Consider the following 15,072-nt stretch of genomic DNA (forward strand, 5'->3'; position numbering starts at 1 on the left):
CTACTTACCTTACCTATCCTGGCTCCAACTTCTTGAATCCTCATCATAATCTCACTTTAGTAGCCCCAGATTTTTGGCTGTCCAGCCCCAATGCTACCAATCTACATATACTTTATGCTTATTTCCAAGAAAATATTTGTAAATAAAACCATTTCATGTTCCTGATTAAAATTCTTCAGTGATATTCAAAGCCCTTTGCTATTTGTTCTTTTTCCCTGGAAAAATCTTATCTTTGACCACTTAACATTTGCAATCAATGTTCCATCTGTATTATTCTGCTTATGTTTCCAGAATTCACCATGGTGACTCAGGCTCCATATCTTGGCATTTCCTCATTCCTTTGCCTGTGGTCCTATCCACCCATTCAAAACACCAGAACTCTTTTTATCTAAATAACTCACACATTAACAAGACCTAGTTTACTTGTCACTTTCTCCAGGTTAGGTTAATTTCTCTTCTTTGATATGCCAAATACAGTAACAATAACAGGTCTCATTCCCTGAATGAGCCTCCAATCATTGAGAAAGACGAGTAAGGAGAGGTTGCTAAAATCTCAGGGCTGGGATGAATAGAGATGTTACTGGTGCCCACTCAAGCAAATCGATGAACAACGGAATGACAGTGATACATTATACCATCTAATTGATCACATAACTGTCATTGTAATATCTATATTTTTTGTGTGTCTATTTATGGCAATAGATTTTGAATTATGTAATAGTAAAAATTATGTATATTTTTCTTTGTTAATCTCAGTGTCTAGTAGCAATACCTGGCATAAAATATTCTCAGTACATGAATGAACATAAAATAATTGATTGGTAATATGCTTACTAATAGTCTGAAGATATCCAGAATTAAGTAAAAGGTTAGCTCAATGGTCACCTAGCTAATGGGCTATTATTGACTGACAGTGTGCAGCCTATTAGTACTTTTCCAGACTTAGGTACAAGAGGTTCTTATGGACTGAGAACATATAGACTATCATTAGGCTGTCATCACCCTAGGCACCGGTTCAGGATGGGTCACCATGATCACTGAAACATGTTCAAAAAATAAAGATGAATTTCTCAAAAAAAATCCATTATTTATAGAGTGAAGCAATATGTTCTCCATTAATCAAAATAACAAAACCCAGTACTTAAAGATTTTATGTAGAGTTGACAACTTAATGTTCTAATTACATATATTAATACTTTACATCAATAATTTCTAAAATAACCCAAAGTACTCTACCAACTTTTGCTGATTTATCAAATTAATAATAATAGTGATGCTAATAAAAAACATTTATTAAGTACCTTGTGGAAACTTGTTTTGTTTTGTTTTGGGGCCACATCCAACTGTGCTCAGGTTTTCTCTTGGCTCGGTACTCACTGTACTATTTCTTTTAGCCCCAGCACTCATGCTTTCAATGTTTCCCTCATTTGTCACAAAGTCTCTCAAAGAAGGCACTATTATTATCCCAAAGTTAAGGATAAAGATACAGGCACATAAAATGTATTGGTGATTTGCTTAAGAACGTTCTTTTTGGGCCATACACCTTCCCCACTTACGATGATAAATTCAACAAATGGTACAAATTTGAAGAAAAAACAACAACTAAAGAATAAAATCAGTGGACCAGAGTGATAGTTCAACAGATAGGGCATTTGTTTTGCATGCTTTGGACTCAGGTTCCACCCCCAATATGTCATGTGATCCAGGAATGATCCCTGAGCACAGAGCCAGGAGTAAGCCCTGAGCACCACTGGGTGTGGCCCCCAAACCAAAACCAAAACCCCAAAAATGAAATCAGTACTGAAATTAGTCTCTGTCATTCATCACATTACATTGGAATAAAAGTAAAGGATTCTCTACTTTAGGATAGTCAGTTGTACCTCAAGACATTTTTCAATGTATTCAAGATTTGCACTGCAAATTTTCAGTTGATCAAGGACTCCAGTAGAGATGGTTACTCGCAAAGCATTCAATTTGTTTTGTAATTTTGACGTAATCTTTTTCCATGAGTAAATCACCTCGGAGTAGAGTTTATTTTCTTTTGGGAGCTGTCTTTAGAAAGAAAATTTGGATAATTTAATATTTTTATGTAATTAAAAACCTGCACTTTTATATGCATTTGCCAATAGAACATTGTTTAATGAAAACATTGCATAGTGTTTTGGTGATTTTTGCTGTTTAATTATAAGACATTAATTAATTTGGCACATTATCAGGTACTGGAAACCATGAACCCCTATTTGAAACTCAGGCTCTCTCCATGTTAGTCCACAAGAGGCTCAGGACACTCAATCATGAAACCCACATTGTTCCCGTGCCACCACCTCCCTCTCAAGGTTGTATAAACTTGGTGCAAAGCTGTCCTCACTCAGAAGCTGTAATTTCTGACCTCCATTGTTCAGGGCCACAGAACTTGGTACAAAAATACCCCACACACCACAAACAGGACTTCCTGTTCCCAGCCTCCAATGACCTAGGAACTTGGGGTATATATGTCCCCAAATGCTATCAATTTTGTGTGGAGGTTGCCCCACAGACCTCTGAGCTTTACACATACTTGCCACTGATCAATTCTGGTTATGCACCTTTGGCCACCACCCAGTCCTCAAATGTGGTTCACAGGCTAACCTAGGCATCATAATTTTGAATATTTTCAACCCTTGTACAAGTGAAGTTAAGCCCATAGTGGTGACCCACTGATACAGTCATTTAAGTTTTATTTCTACTGCTATTGGAGTTAGGTGAGTAAAATATTTTCAAAAGTTTTACGGTCTTGAGCTCTCTCTCCTCACCCCTATACATTCTATTCTCATCCCAACCAAACTCCAATATGATTCAAGCTTCCCATTCTTAGAAGCTGAGATAGAGAAGAAGTTGGAAAGAGTCATTTTTCCAAAAAACATTTTTTAATTTCATTGAATCACTGTGAGATAGTTACAAGCTTTCATGTTTGGGTTACAATCTCACAATGATCAAACACCCATCCCTCCATTAGTGCACATTCCCCACCACCAATATCTGGGTATACCCCCCTTTCCTACCCTCCCCCTGCCTCTATGGCAGACAATATTCCCCATACTCTCTACTTTTGGGCATTATAGCTTGCAACACAGACACTGAGAGGTCATCATGTTTGGTCCATTATCTACTTTCGGCATGCATCTCCCATACCAACTGGTTCCTCCAGTCATTATTTTCTTAGTGATCCCTTCTCTATTTCATCTGCCTTCTCCCCTCTGCTCATGAAGTAGTCTTCCAGCTATGGGCAATCCCCCTGGCCCTTGTATCTACCATCCTTGGGTGTCAGTCTCATGTGATGCTACCCTACACTCCACAAATGAGTGCAGTCCCTCTATGTCTGTCCCTCTCTTTCTGACTAATTTCACTTAGCATGATACTCTCCATGTTTATCCATTTATAAGCAAATTTCATGACTTCATCTCTCTTAACAGGGAGAGAGTCATTTTTAAAACCAGCTAGCTCAGAGAGATAGCTCAAAAACTTGAAGCAAAAGCTTTGCATGCAGGAGATGCAAGTTAATTTTTATATCTATATCATAATCTTATTTTATTTTGTTCTTTTTAAAATTGAATCACCATGAGATACAAAGCTTTCATGTTTGAGTTTCAGTCATACAATGATCAAACACCCATCTCTCTACCAGTGTATATTTTCCATCACCAATGTCCCCAGTATCTATTCCCTATCCTACCTATCCTCCTGCTTCAATGGCAAACAATTTCCCTCTTACTCTTGCTCTACTTTTGGGCATTATAGTTTGCAATACATATACTGAGAGGCCATCATGTTTGGTCTTTTACCTACTTTCCATACACAAGGAGATGCAAGTTTAATCCCCAGCACATCATGGTCTCTCAAAAGCATGACTGGGAGTGACCTCCAACTCCGGAACAACAGAGAGCCCCTGAACACTACTGGGTGTACCTTTACTCAAAACCAAAATTTAGTTGGTGTTCTGGTACTTCTCTTCTATTAGGCTCAGTTATCCATGGGGATACTGCTGAGGTATTTAAAGTATCCCTGACAAGAGAAGTAGTATATTGCCTCATTCCCCGAATCTCTCCAACTTACTCCTTACAACCATTTCTCATGGTTTTCAGGTAATATTAAATAATACATAGGGTCTCTTGTTCTGACCAGCAACCATAGAGGTGCTTCTAGATGGAATCTTATACTATGTCTCCTTTTTCTGAAGCAATATTTCTTAGCTTGAACACAGTTGACCTCTTTGATGGGGATAGGGATGTTTTTCTGTGCATTTTAGGATGTTCAATATCCTTTACTCATTGAATGCAAGAAGTATCTATTCTCTTCCAAGGTCAGATTGTGACAACCAAAAATGTCACCAGGGCCAGGGAGGAAATTCAAGCGGAAGGGCACATGCTTAGAGTGTACTAGACTTCGAGTTTCATTCCTGACCACCTAAGTGCTGCTGGGCTGAGTTCCTATTAGGTTCATGCTGTGAACAGAATATTTCTGGGAGTTATCCTAAACTCCTCTAACTTCTGAGGTGACCCTTCTGAAAACAAAGAAACTTTTGTTTGTGGGGAATCTTGGAGCATACCTAGCAGTTCTCAGGAACAATTTATAACTCTCTGTGGAACTCAGGGGACAATGTGCAGTGCTGGGAATTGAATATGGGTTGGCCACATTTTAATGTGGCAATGCAAGTGCCTTACTTCCTATACTGTCTCTCTGACCCTAAATTTTTTTTTTTAAAGTATCTCCAGGCATTGCAAATTCTTGGAAAGCAAACTCATTTCTGGTTGAGACCCACTAATCTAAGAAAACATGTACTTTGCATTTCTTTGCTGTGCTATTAAGAGACTCTTTCAAAATTCTCCAGAGAAGAGGCAAGACCTAATTTCTAATGCCCCCAAATCAAAGGTTATAAATGCCAGAGAAATCTTCTTAGATTTCAATTTCAATTTCATTTCAATCAGGATGCATCACTTATCTTAGAGGTAAAAACTCCAGAAATGTTCATAGCTCAGAGAAAACCTTCTCAGGAGGAGACTTCAATTTACTCCCTATTATATATCTTCACAAGGCCTCTGAATGGTTCTGGTGCAGGCCTGTAGATAGTCTGGAGTGCAGGGCGGGTGACACAGTGTCTTCTATGCCCCTAAGTTCCCTTTAGGAAATTCTCTTCTCAAGTACTCTTTCCTTCCCCTCTTTTCCCATTAGCCCGCTGGTTGCACACAGAGCCCATAATCTTTAACCATTAGTCAAAGGCAGGTCCATTAAATATACCTTTTTTCCCCTTTAGAACTATCTATCAGTCAGAAATCTATAGCATCCCTTAATTTAAAAAAAATCCTTTCAGCCTCATAGGGAATTCTATAAAGGAATAATAATTTTATGACATACTGAACTCCTTACTCTAGCAGCTTTATCTCTCCACCAACTACAAAATAAATCTTTAGTGAAAGAGTAGTTTTAATGTAAGGCACCAAGTAATCACCATTCCTTAAGTATATGATTTCACCTTTGACAACTGTAATAATTGGAGATTAATAGAAGAAACTAAAACATTCACATGACAAGAAATAAATAGGTGTAACAACAAAACTACATATTGTTCTCTACAAAACAATCTCCAGATCTACATGATTCTCTTTTAAAAATTGCCATTGAGTCACTAAAAATAAATTTTAAGTTGTTTCATCTGATAGCCAATATCTTTTATGACTTGTTCTAATTTGTTTCACAAATATATAGTTTATGATTTGCCTGCTTTATTTCAGAACAGCTTGTCAGTGGTTTAAGCTAGACTAGATAATACATGATCTCAGTTTAATCATTCCTTGAACCAATCAGTAAAAAAGATAACCATTTGGAAGCTATGAATAAAAAGAAAAGGTAGAATTTCAACAAGGGTGTAGGACTTTTGTTATATGTCCTAAGAAATTACTTTTAATGTTTGAATGCTATTATGTTTACTTTTCATGTTCAGACCAGACCAAACAGAAACAAAGTATTGTAGCTTTGGGATTATAATGATGGTACCTGGTATTCCTTTTCTAATCCTTACTATACAAACTTTTTTGAAAATTGTCCTTTGATTTATTAGTAAGACTTTAGAAAAAAAACATGATATTTGTCATTTTTTTTTCTTTTGGGGTCACACCCGGCCATGCACAGGGTTACCCCTGGCTCTGCACTCAGGAATTACTCATGGTGGTGCTCAGGGGACCATATGGGATGCTGGGATTTGAACTCGGGTCGGCTGAGTGCAAGGCAAATGCCCTACCTGCTGTGCTATCACTCCAGCCTTGATATTTGCCATCTTTTATGGAAAAAACTGATAATCTGATTAAGCATTATATGCTATACCTACAGGTATGATTAGAAAGTATTCATCGAAGAAATTACTTTTCAAGGATTATGGGAAATGTTACCTGCTATGAAGGTTTTACCTGTATATAGTATATTAATTTTTTTTACCTTTGTATTTCTGAAGAATTAAAGACTGGTTCAAGATTAAGCAAAATGCTTTGACATTTCATCCATTCCTCAAGAGTGTAAGAGAACACTGTCAAGTTTTGAATCCATTCGTGTACAATATCCTACAACAAAAACATTACAGAGACACATACATCTAAATATATGAAGTTTTACTCTATTTGAGTCACTGTATCACTGTCACTGTCATCCCATTGCTCATAGCTTTGCTCGAGCAGGCACTAGTAATTTCTCCATTGTGAGACTTGTTACTGTTTTTGGCATATCGAATACGCCCCGAGTAGCTTGCCAGGCTCTGCCATGCCGGCGGGGTGCTCTCGGTAGCTTGCCAGGCTCTCTGAGAAGGATGGAGAAATTGAACCTGGGTTGGCTGCATGCAAGGCAAATGCCCTACCTGCTGTGCTATCACTCCAGTCTATTTGAGTCATAATAAAAAAATAAGATATAAGATTTTCATTGTCAGCAGAATGTCCTGACCCCACCCCAGGCTGTCTTCACTGGGGCACCTCAGAGTAGGGGCGGGTTGTTTCCTTCTCTGCCCCAAGTAGCACCCTGGCAGCCCAAAACCCAGAACCCAACCGCTGCCATGCTCAAGGCCACTCTCCACATGCTTGGATGAGCCTCACCCAAGAGGGAACCAGCAGAAAAATCAGGTATGCGGGAACCTGTGACTGAGATTGTCCAAGCCCACTCAGATCAGGACTGGGCCTCTTCCCCCCTACTCCCCAGTTTTCTAGTAGTTTGGCAGTCACACCCATAAACTGCCCCTGGCACCATGTAATGTCATCAACGGCCAAGATCCAGAGACTATAAACTAAAGCTCCGGGAAGAGTGCAACACAGAATTTCCTCATTTGCATTCGCAGCTGTGCGACCTCTTACACTCTAGCCCACTCATGTACCAAAAGTAGCACACATTTGTTTGATTTTAACATACTTGCTTGTATTCTCTTATATATGGTCTTAAATGGCTCCAGAATGAAATACAACAACCTTCACACACTTCCCTCTTATTGTGGTGGAAAAGTGCTTGGCAGTGGGATTGATGTTTGAATATTATCTGTAATGAACTATTGTGAACTAATTTATGAAAATAAAATATATAAAAATTGTAAACAAAATGATTTTCATTGTCATTGACATAAGTACTTAACAAGGGTCATAAAATATAAATCTAAGTCTGACTACAAATCTGTTGTTGAGGAAAGTTTTAGATGTCTTATTCATCCACTTTTGGGGTTTTATCAATTATACAATACACAAATATTTGGAGCTATATATTTTCTATCAGCATTTTCTCTGAACATTTTTGCACATAGTTATGTTAGTATTTTAATAGTTTACATAAATACAATCACATATTGTTCTGTATCTTGGTTTTGTTTTTTAAAACTAATAGCTTCTGAGAGAGGCTTTAGAGAGAGAGAGGCTTAGTATGTACAGGTTTTCTTTATTTTTTAGATTTGATACAATTCCATTGTATAGTTATAATTTTTTAACTACTATATTTGTTTAAAAAATAGAACATGACTAAAATACAATTAATCCTAAAATACTTATTTACAAACCATAAACAAGTACATCCCCAAAGTCCAGCTTCTCAGGGGATACTAATATTACTCATTTATATTTCATTTTTGCATTTAGCTGTTTATTTTAAATTTATTATATATTTTAATAGCACTATGAAGGTATAATGATACACAATCACTGTATCACTGTCATCCCGTTGTTCATCAATTTACTCTAGCAGGCGCTGGTCTCCATTAGTCCCAGGCCTGAGATTTTAGCAGCCTCTCCTTACTAATTTTTCCCAATGATTGGAGGCTCTTTTCAGGGTCAGGGAAATGAAACCTGTTATTGTTACTGTATTTGGCATATGGAATACGCCATGGGGAGCTTGCCAGGGTCTTCCATGATCTTCCTTAGTACTACCAGGAGTAATCCCTGAGCATCACCCAAAATCCAAAACACACAGCTGGAATGATTATTACAGCAGGTAGCCCATCTGCCTTCCACATGGCTGACTGAGGTTTAATTCCTGGCATCCCGTGATTCCTGTGGTCTGGACCTGGCACGTGATAAGGCTTTTCACTGCCTGCAAATGTTATAAATATCCAAATGAGGGAGTTTGTGAGATAGCACAGCAGGCAATGCTCTTGCCTTGTACGCAGTCGATGCAAATTAAACCCCAGCACCCCATAGGTTCCCGTAAGTCCCCAGGAGTGAACCCTAAGCACAAAGTCAAGAGAAAGCCCCGAGCACAGACAGGTGTGACCCAAAATCAAAACAGGAAACCAGGCATAGGCATATGAAAAAAGCTCACATTTAAAATTTTGTTGTTTATTGTGTATCATCATAATTTCATCATTCAATCTTTCATTCATTTAAAGAATGATACACAACAAACAAAATTTTATTTTATTTTAATTTATTTCTTCTTTTTTTAAGTAAACAGATTTTATTTAGAGGCTTTTTGAGGATAAAAGGAAGGGATAAGAAAGGGAGAAAGAGGTAAGAGTAATGCGTTCAAGAGAAAACGCAGGCTTCTCCAAGGGTGGAGGAAGCCACTACACATAACCGAGCTTTTGACACAAAAGTATGAAAGTATGAAAGTACACATCTCAAGAAGGGAGATGCCGATGACACATGTGCTCGAGTGATACATGTCTCGGCCACGTGGGCACAAGCAGCACAGGGGCTCAGGCAGCATATGCGCCACAATAAACAAAATTTTAAATGTGAGCTTTTTACATATGCCTATGGCTGTGAAATAGTCATCATCATAATCAACATGAAAAATACATCCCTGAGAGGTTTTATATTTTTCAGATTATTTCTATTTATTTATTATGCATTAATATTTATTATTTATTAATATTATTTACTAATTTATGTTGTAGCATGTGTTCTAGTGTCTAGCATGCTCTAGTATATATCTGCAATCAATCCATATTCCAGAACTGCTTTGTTCTGTCATCTATCAGAGGATATTAATGTTGATTCCATATTTTTCCTTTTCTTTTTCTTTTTGGGTCACACCCAGCGATGCACAGGGGTATTTCTTGGCTCAGGAATTACCCATGGCAGTGCTCAGGGGACCATATGGGATGTTGGGAATTGAACCCGGGTCGACTGCGTGCAAGACAAACACCCTACCAGCTGTGCTATCGCTCAAGCCCCGATTCCATATTTTTACTAATGTAAATAATGTTGCTATCGGCACACAAATATTTTTTGAAAGTCATATTTCCATGCTGTTGGATAAAGACTTATAAGTGATATTGTTAAATTATATAGCATTTCTATTTAGGCTGGAAAGAGCGTTTGTGTCAGACTCAGCTCAGTGCTCAGGGTTCACTCCTGTGCTTGGGGGGCCCTATAATGTCAGAGATTGAACCCAAGCTCCTGCTGAAAAGAGTGCTCCTAGTCTGTTTTACATCTCCCTGGCCTCTGTATATCCAATTTTCTTTTGCTTTAGAGCCACAGCTAGCAGTGATCAGGGATTACTCCCAGGATGTGTTCAAGGAACCACGGGTGCCAAGGTCAAACCCCGGCCTCCTGCATGCTAAGCATATGCTCAACCCATTGAGCTATCTCTCTAGACAGTTTTTACCTTTAAAAAATCAAATTTATTTAATCAAATTTAAACTAAATTCAAAATTAAAATGTATTTTTATTGAGGTACTATGATTTGCAAGGTTATTCATGATTATTTCAGGCATACAATATTCCAACACTGATCCTTTCACCTGGAGTGATAGCACAGCAGGTAGGGCGTTTACCTTGCATGCATCCGACCTGGGTTCGATTCCTCTGTCCGTCTTGGAGAGCTCAGCAAGCTACTGAGAGTATCCTGTCCACACGGCAGAACCTGGCAAGCGCCCTGTGGCATATTCGATATGCCAAACACAGTAACAAGTCTCACAGTGGAGCCTGCTTGAGCAAATCGATGAACAACGGGACGACAGTGCTACAGTGCAGATCCTTTCATTAGTGTCCACTGAAAGGGTTTCTTGTACTTTGTAATCTCTTCCTCATACATCTACCTACTCCATCCCTATGCAACCATTGGCACTTACTTGTTTACTTTTTAAAATTTCAATGTGGCACTGGTAATGTGGTTCACGTGGCAGACCTAGGCATAGTCCCTGACGTCCTGCCTTTCAAAGTGCTTTTTCTAGTGCTCAAAAATCATAGGAGTTTCTATTGCGTCCAGAGGAAATGATCTCTATTCTCAGTCTCCCTCTAATGCTCTCAACTGATTTTTCTCCTGGTCTCAAGCAGTTTCCTCTCATTCACATACCAATGATTGGGACTGTTATGTACTTGAGTAGTGTTTGGGCCTTCCACAAATCTCTGAAATTCTGGTTTTCAGCAGCTTTTTTTATCCTAATACTTCATCCTGCAACTTCTACCTTCCTTTGACTTTCTTTCAGCACCATCACCCTGTATCAGGAATTCTGTTCGATTCTGGTTAATTCCTCCCCTTTCCCAAAACAAAATCTGGAAACTTCAGCCAGTGAAGTTAAATTTAATCTTGTCTGTCCAATTGCTGCTAATTTTTCATAAGCAATTAATACTATTTCTATAAAAACTCTTTAGTACTCAAACTACTAATCGATGTCATTTCTAAGTTAAGCATATGAATGATTGTTATATTTTCTAAGCTTGCAAATACAAGAATTAAAGTACTAAGTAACATACATAATATAGACATTTCCCTTAGCCATAGCATTTACCTTAATGGGTCCAAGATAGGAAGATCCTTTAGCTGTTAAAAGTAAATTTTGAGATTCTTCTAACTGAGCCATTATGGGTTCTATAGATGGAAGTATCATTATAGAATAGTTTTCTGTGGAATGAGGAACTAAACCTAAAGGAGTTTTGTTCCAAAGGTCAACAACTTTCAATAGCAAATTTTCCAGGGAAGCTTCATTAGTTGCAGAGACTGAGATTTCATGTATTTCATTTTTATGATGAAACACCTAAAATTAATAAAAACCTTTTAATATACAATGGGGTAAATAATTCTTGATACATTAAAATGGAAGCTTTAAATGAGGATGTTTACTAGTACCAGAAATTTTGAAGAACTTGTTTTAGTCACTTTATAGTCAAACCCAAGACTTCAACGATTGGGGCTGTAGAAATGGAAAAAAGGTAAAAGCGCTTGCCTTGCATGTGGCCAAGGCACCACCAGAAATGACCCCCTTGAGCGCCGCCAGGTATAGCGCAATACCTACCCATCCCCCAACCCTACCAAAAGCCTGTAGTGCCTCATCTTCATGTTGTTGTCCTTTTCAGATTTTCGATCATTCTATTTATATCTGTGCCCAGAGAGAATTTCTAGCTACACACTTTATTTCCTGATCCCAGTAAAGAATAATTAGATTTCCATTATTATTATTTTTTTGTCACATTGCTTTTAGGGTAAGTTTCTCTCAAAACTGTAACAGAGATTATGGCTAGACATTTCCATGTGTACTGACTGTCAATTCTCACAGGACAGTATCTTGCCACATTAGGAGCCACAGAGATAGTACAGTGCAGATAAAGCACTTGCCTTGCTTTCAGCTGACTGGTTTGATTCCCATTTTCCCCCATGATACCCTGAGCACTACCAGGAGTTATTTCTGAGTCCAGATCCAGGAGTAATCATTGGTATGGCTCCCAAACAAACAAATAAAAGTTCTACACATTCACTCATGTAGTGAAAAAAAATCATCCCCACATCTTAGAATTATTAAGCAGGCCAATTAGTTTTTGGCCCTGAAAGAATTTAACCAGTGTTGTTGTATTTTGCCTCCAGTGGAGTTAAACAGTGATGCATAAGTCCTATGTTTTTGTATATAGCTCAATGAGAACTATGAAAAAGATATGACAGTTTTTTTTTATCATTTCTTCTACCAGTCAGTCTGCCAAGAAAGGGTATATCAATGGCATAATTAGTTGATGTCATATAGCATTAAGCTGCAACTTGGAAAAGGGGACCTCCTTCTTGACAAAACAGTCAAAGGAAGAGAAGGAACCACAGGACTGTCAACTTTCTATGCAAAAAAAGAACTTTGTACCTAATGCTGATATACTGAAGTGGCTAGAAACTAAACCCAGAGCCTGATAATGTATAAAGAAAAATTTCAGCTAGGTGAATATAGACTTATTGAGTCTTGTGGTCAAAGTTTGAGACCTGACTGAAATATAATTCTACAATTATATTCCAATTGTCTTGGTAATATCTGGAAGGTTTCAGGTTAATCTTAGTGCCTATAATCATGGATCTGCTTGAGTAATACATATGCCTTTCTAAAGTGAAAGGGATCGGGGCTGGAGAGATAGCACAGTGGGTAGGGCGTTTGCCTTGCACACGGCCGACCCGGGTTCAAATCCCAGCATCCCATATGGTCTCCTGAGCACGGCCAGGGGTAATTCCTGAGTACAGAGCCAGGAGTAACCCCTGTGCATCGCCAGGTGTGACCCAAAAAGCAAAAAAAAAAAAAAACAATAAAGTGAAAGGGATCAAGCATTCATCAGGTAATTGTGTTACTCTGGGTGCACCATTAACCTCTTCCTCTTGCCTTACTTTGTGACGTGCTTTTTATGTTACAGGCTTTATAGAGGCTACATAATTTCTTGGACAGAATGGTTGCCCTATATGAATCATATGTACTGTGATTTAATAATTGAGTAGGACTGCAATGAAGCTCTATCATGGCTTGTCCAAGACAGTCCTGGGGCATGCTGCCATCTCTGGGTCAACCTTCAGTAAGTGAAGGTTGAGTTTCTGGGATGAATCCTGTCTGTCTAGGCATTTGCGTTGTACTAGATATATTAGGGAGTTTATGCAATATGACCAAAATCTTTTAGGAACTCATAGACTAAGACTATTTAAGAGTATCAGATTGTCTGCTTAGCTTCTTTAGCTAATCAAACTTTAAAAAACAAAGGGTAGGGAATATGTTTGAGGCTAAAGACATTGTATGTATTTTAGAGTTAATTTATCTTACTCTAGATTCTCCAAAACTGTGTGGGACCTAACAACTATTCCTGTTACAAGTATAAGGCTAACTCACTAAGTCCTTTGAAATATTGTGAATCCCATAATACTTCAAACTCTATTAAGTCACCAGCAGATTCCGCTTAGGTATTCTTACCTTCATTTTTATAGCTTGTGCTATGCGTTGTGCAAATTCTACCCTTTACACTGGCCATAGATTATTCAGATAACTCACCTTTGGAATAATATAATTAAAATTATGCTAGAGTTTTGAAGTGCTGGTTTGAAGAAACCAAGTTTTTGTCACTGACAATCTTCCCTCCTGAAATTATTCAGATATTGTGCTGAATTCAGTCTTTCTACACAGGCAAATTAGGTGTGTTTGGTCATAATCAAGGGAATAATGAATGAAGCAATGAGTTGAGGAGCGAGAAACAAAAGAGAATTCAGATTATTTAATAAATGTTAGACTCTGCTATTGGAATAAATGGAGCATATATTAACTTAGATGTAATGAGTCACTGTCACTGTCATCCCGTTGCTCATCAATTTGCTCGAGTGGGCACCAATAATGTCTCTATTGTGAGACTTGTTGTTACTGTTTTTGGCATATCAAATACGCCACGGGTAGTTTGCCAGACTCTGCCATGCGGGCAAGATACTCTCAGTCTCAAATTAAAGAGCAGAATTTGAGAGATAAGGAATAGGCACATTTTAGGACATTAATTTTGACATGTTCTTGGACAGGAGGGGAGTTGAAGTTAGGACTGGAGATGTAAAATAACTTATACCTTTTTCCTTTTTTGTTGGAAAAGAGACTCCCTAAGTAGTGTTCAAGGGATCTTTGGGCCATTCCAGAGAAACTTGGATAACTAACCCTGAAGATTCAATGTTAGGGCCTGGTGATATGGCACTGTTAGTCCCATCAGAGCCAGGGGCCACCAGCTGTGGTTGTGCCCAGGAGGCCATTCAGGGCTGAGGATCAACTTCTGTCCTTAAGAATGCAAGGTATGTGATTTTGATGCTTGAACTATTTCCCTGGTCCTCTAAAATAATCTAACTTAGAAATAAATTCTGTAGCTTAAAATTCTTATGTTCATTTTTTTAAAGATTGTAACCTATCTTTTGTGAAAGTAGGCTTGACCAAATTGTTCTATGTTTAGAGAATCATAGATAAAAAATATTATTGTTGATAATGTTAGATGTTGTCATCCAGGAAAAATGAATATTTAATGGTTTATTGTATCTAATCAAGAAAATAAAGCATGGAAAATTATGAAAATATATATATATATATTTTGCTTTTTGGGTCACACCCGGCAATGCACAGGGGTTACTTTTGGCTCTGCACTCAGGAACCACCACTGGCAGTGCTCAGGGGACCCTATAGGATACTGGGAATCAAACCCGGGTCAGTCGCGTGCAAGGCAAACGCCCTACCCCTGTGCTATCGCTCCAGACCCAGAAAATACTTTTTTAAAAATAAAAAACTACTACATGATAAATCAAAGAATTGCTAAATATCAAATGTTTAATGCGACTCTTCAGAGATGCTTTTAATGTATTTTGGGTAAAACTTTTTCACATTAA

General features: G+C 38.1%; 1 protein-coding gene across 1 annotated transcript in view; it reads right to left on the reverse strand.

The window, feature by feature from the left end:
• The window catches only part of DNAH14 (dynein axonemal heavy chain 14), a 311,036-nt gene that overhangs the window by 234,385 nt on the left and 61,579 nt on the right, over nt 1–15,072 (reverse strand). The window contains 3 exon segments of the mRNA XM_055117878.1: nt 1,881–2,052; nt 6,469–6,590; nt 11,228–11,473. Of these exon segments, the coding sequence (XP_054973853.1) occupies nt 1,881–2,052; nt 6,469–6,590; nt 11,228–11,473 (540 nt within the window).

Source organism: Sorex araneus, chromosome 9 (genome assembly GCF_027595985.1).
Source record: "Sorex araneus isolate mSorAra2 chromosome 9, mSorAra2.pri, whole genome shotgun sequence".
Lineage (NCBI taxonomy): Eukaryota > Metazoa > Chordata > Mammalia > Eulipotyphla > Soricidae > Sorex > Sorex araneus.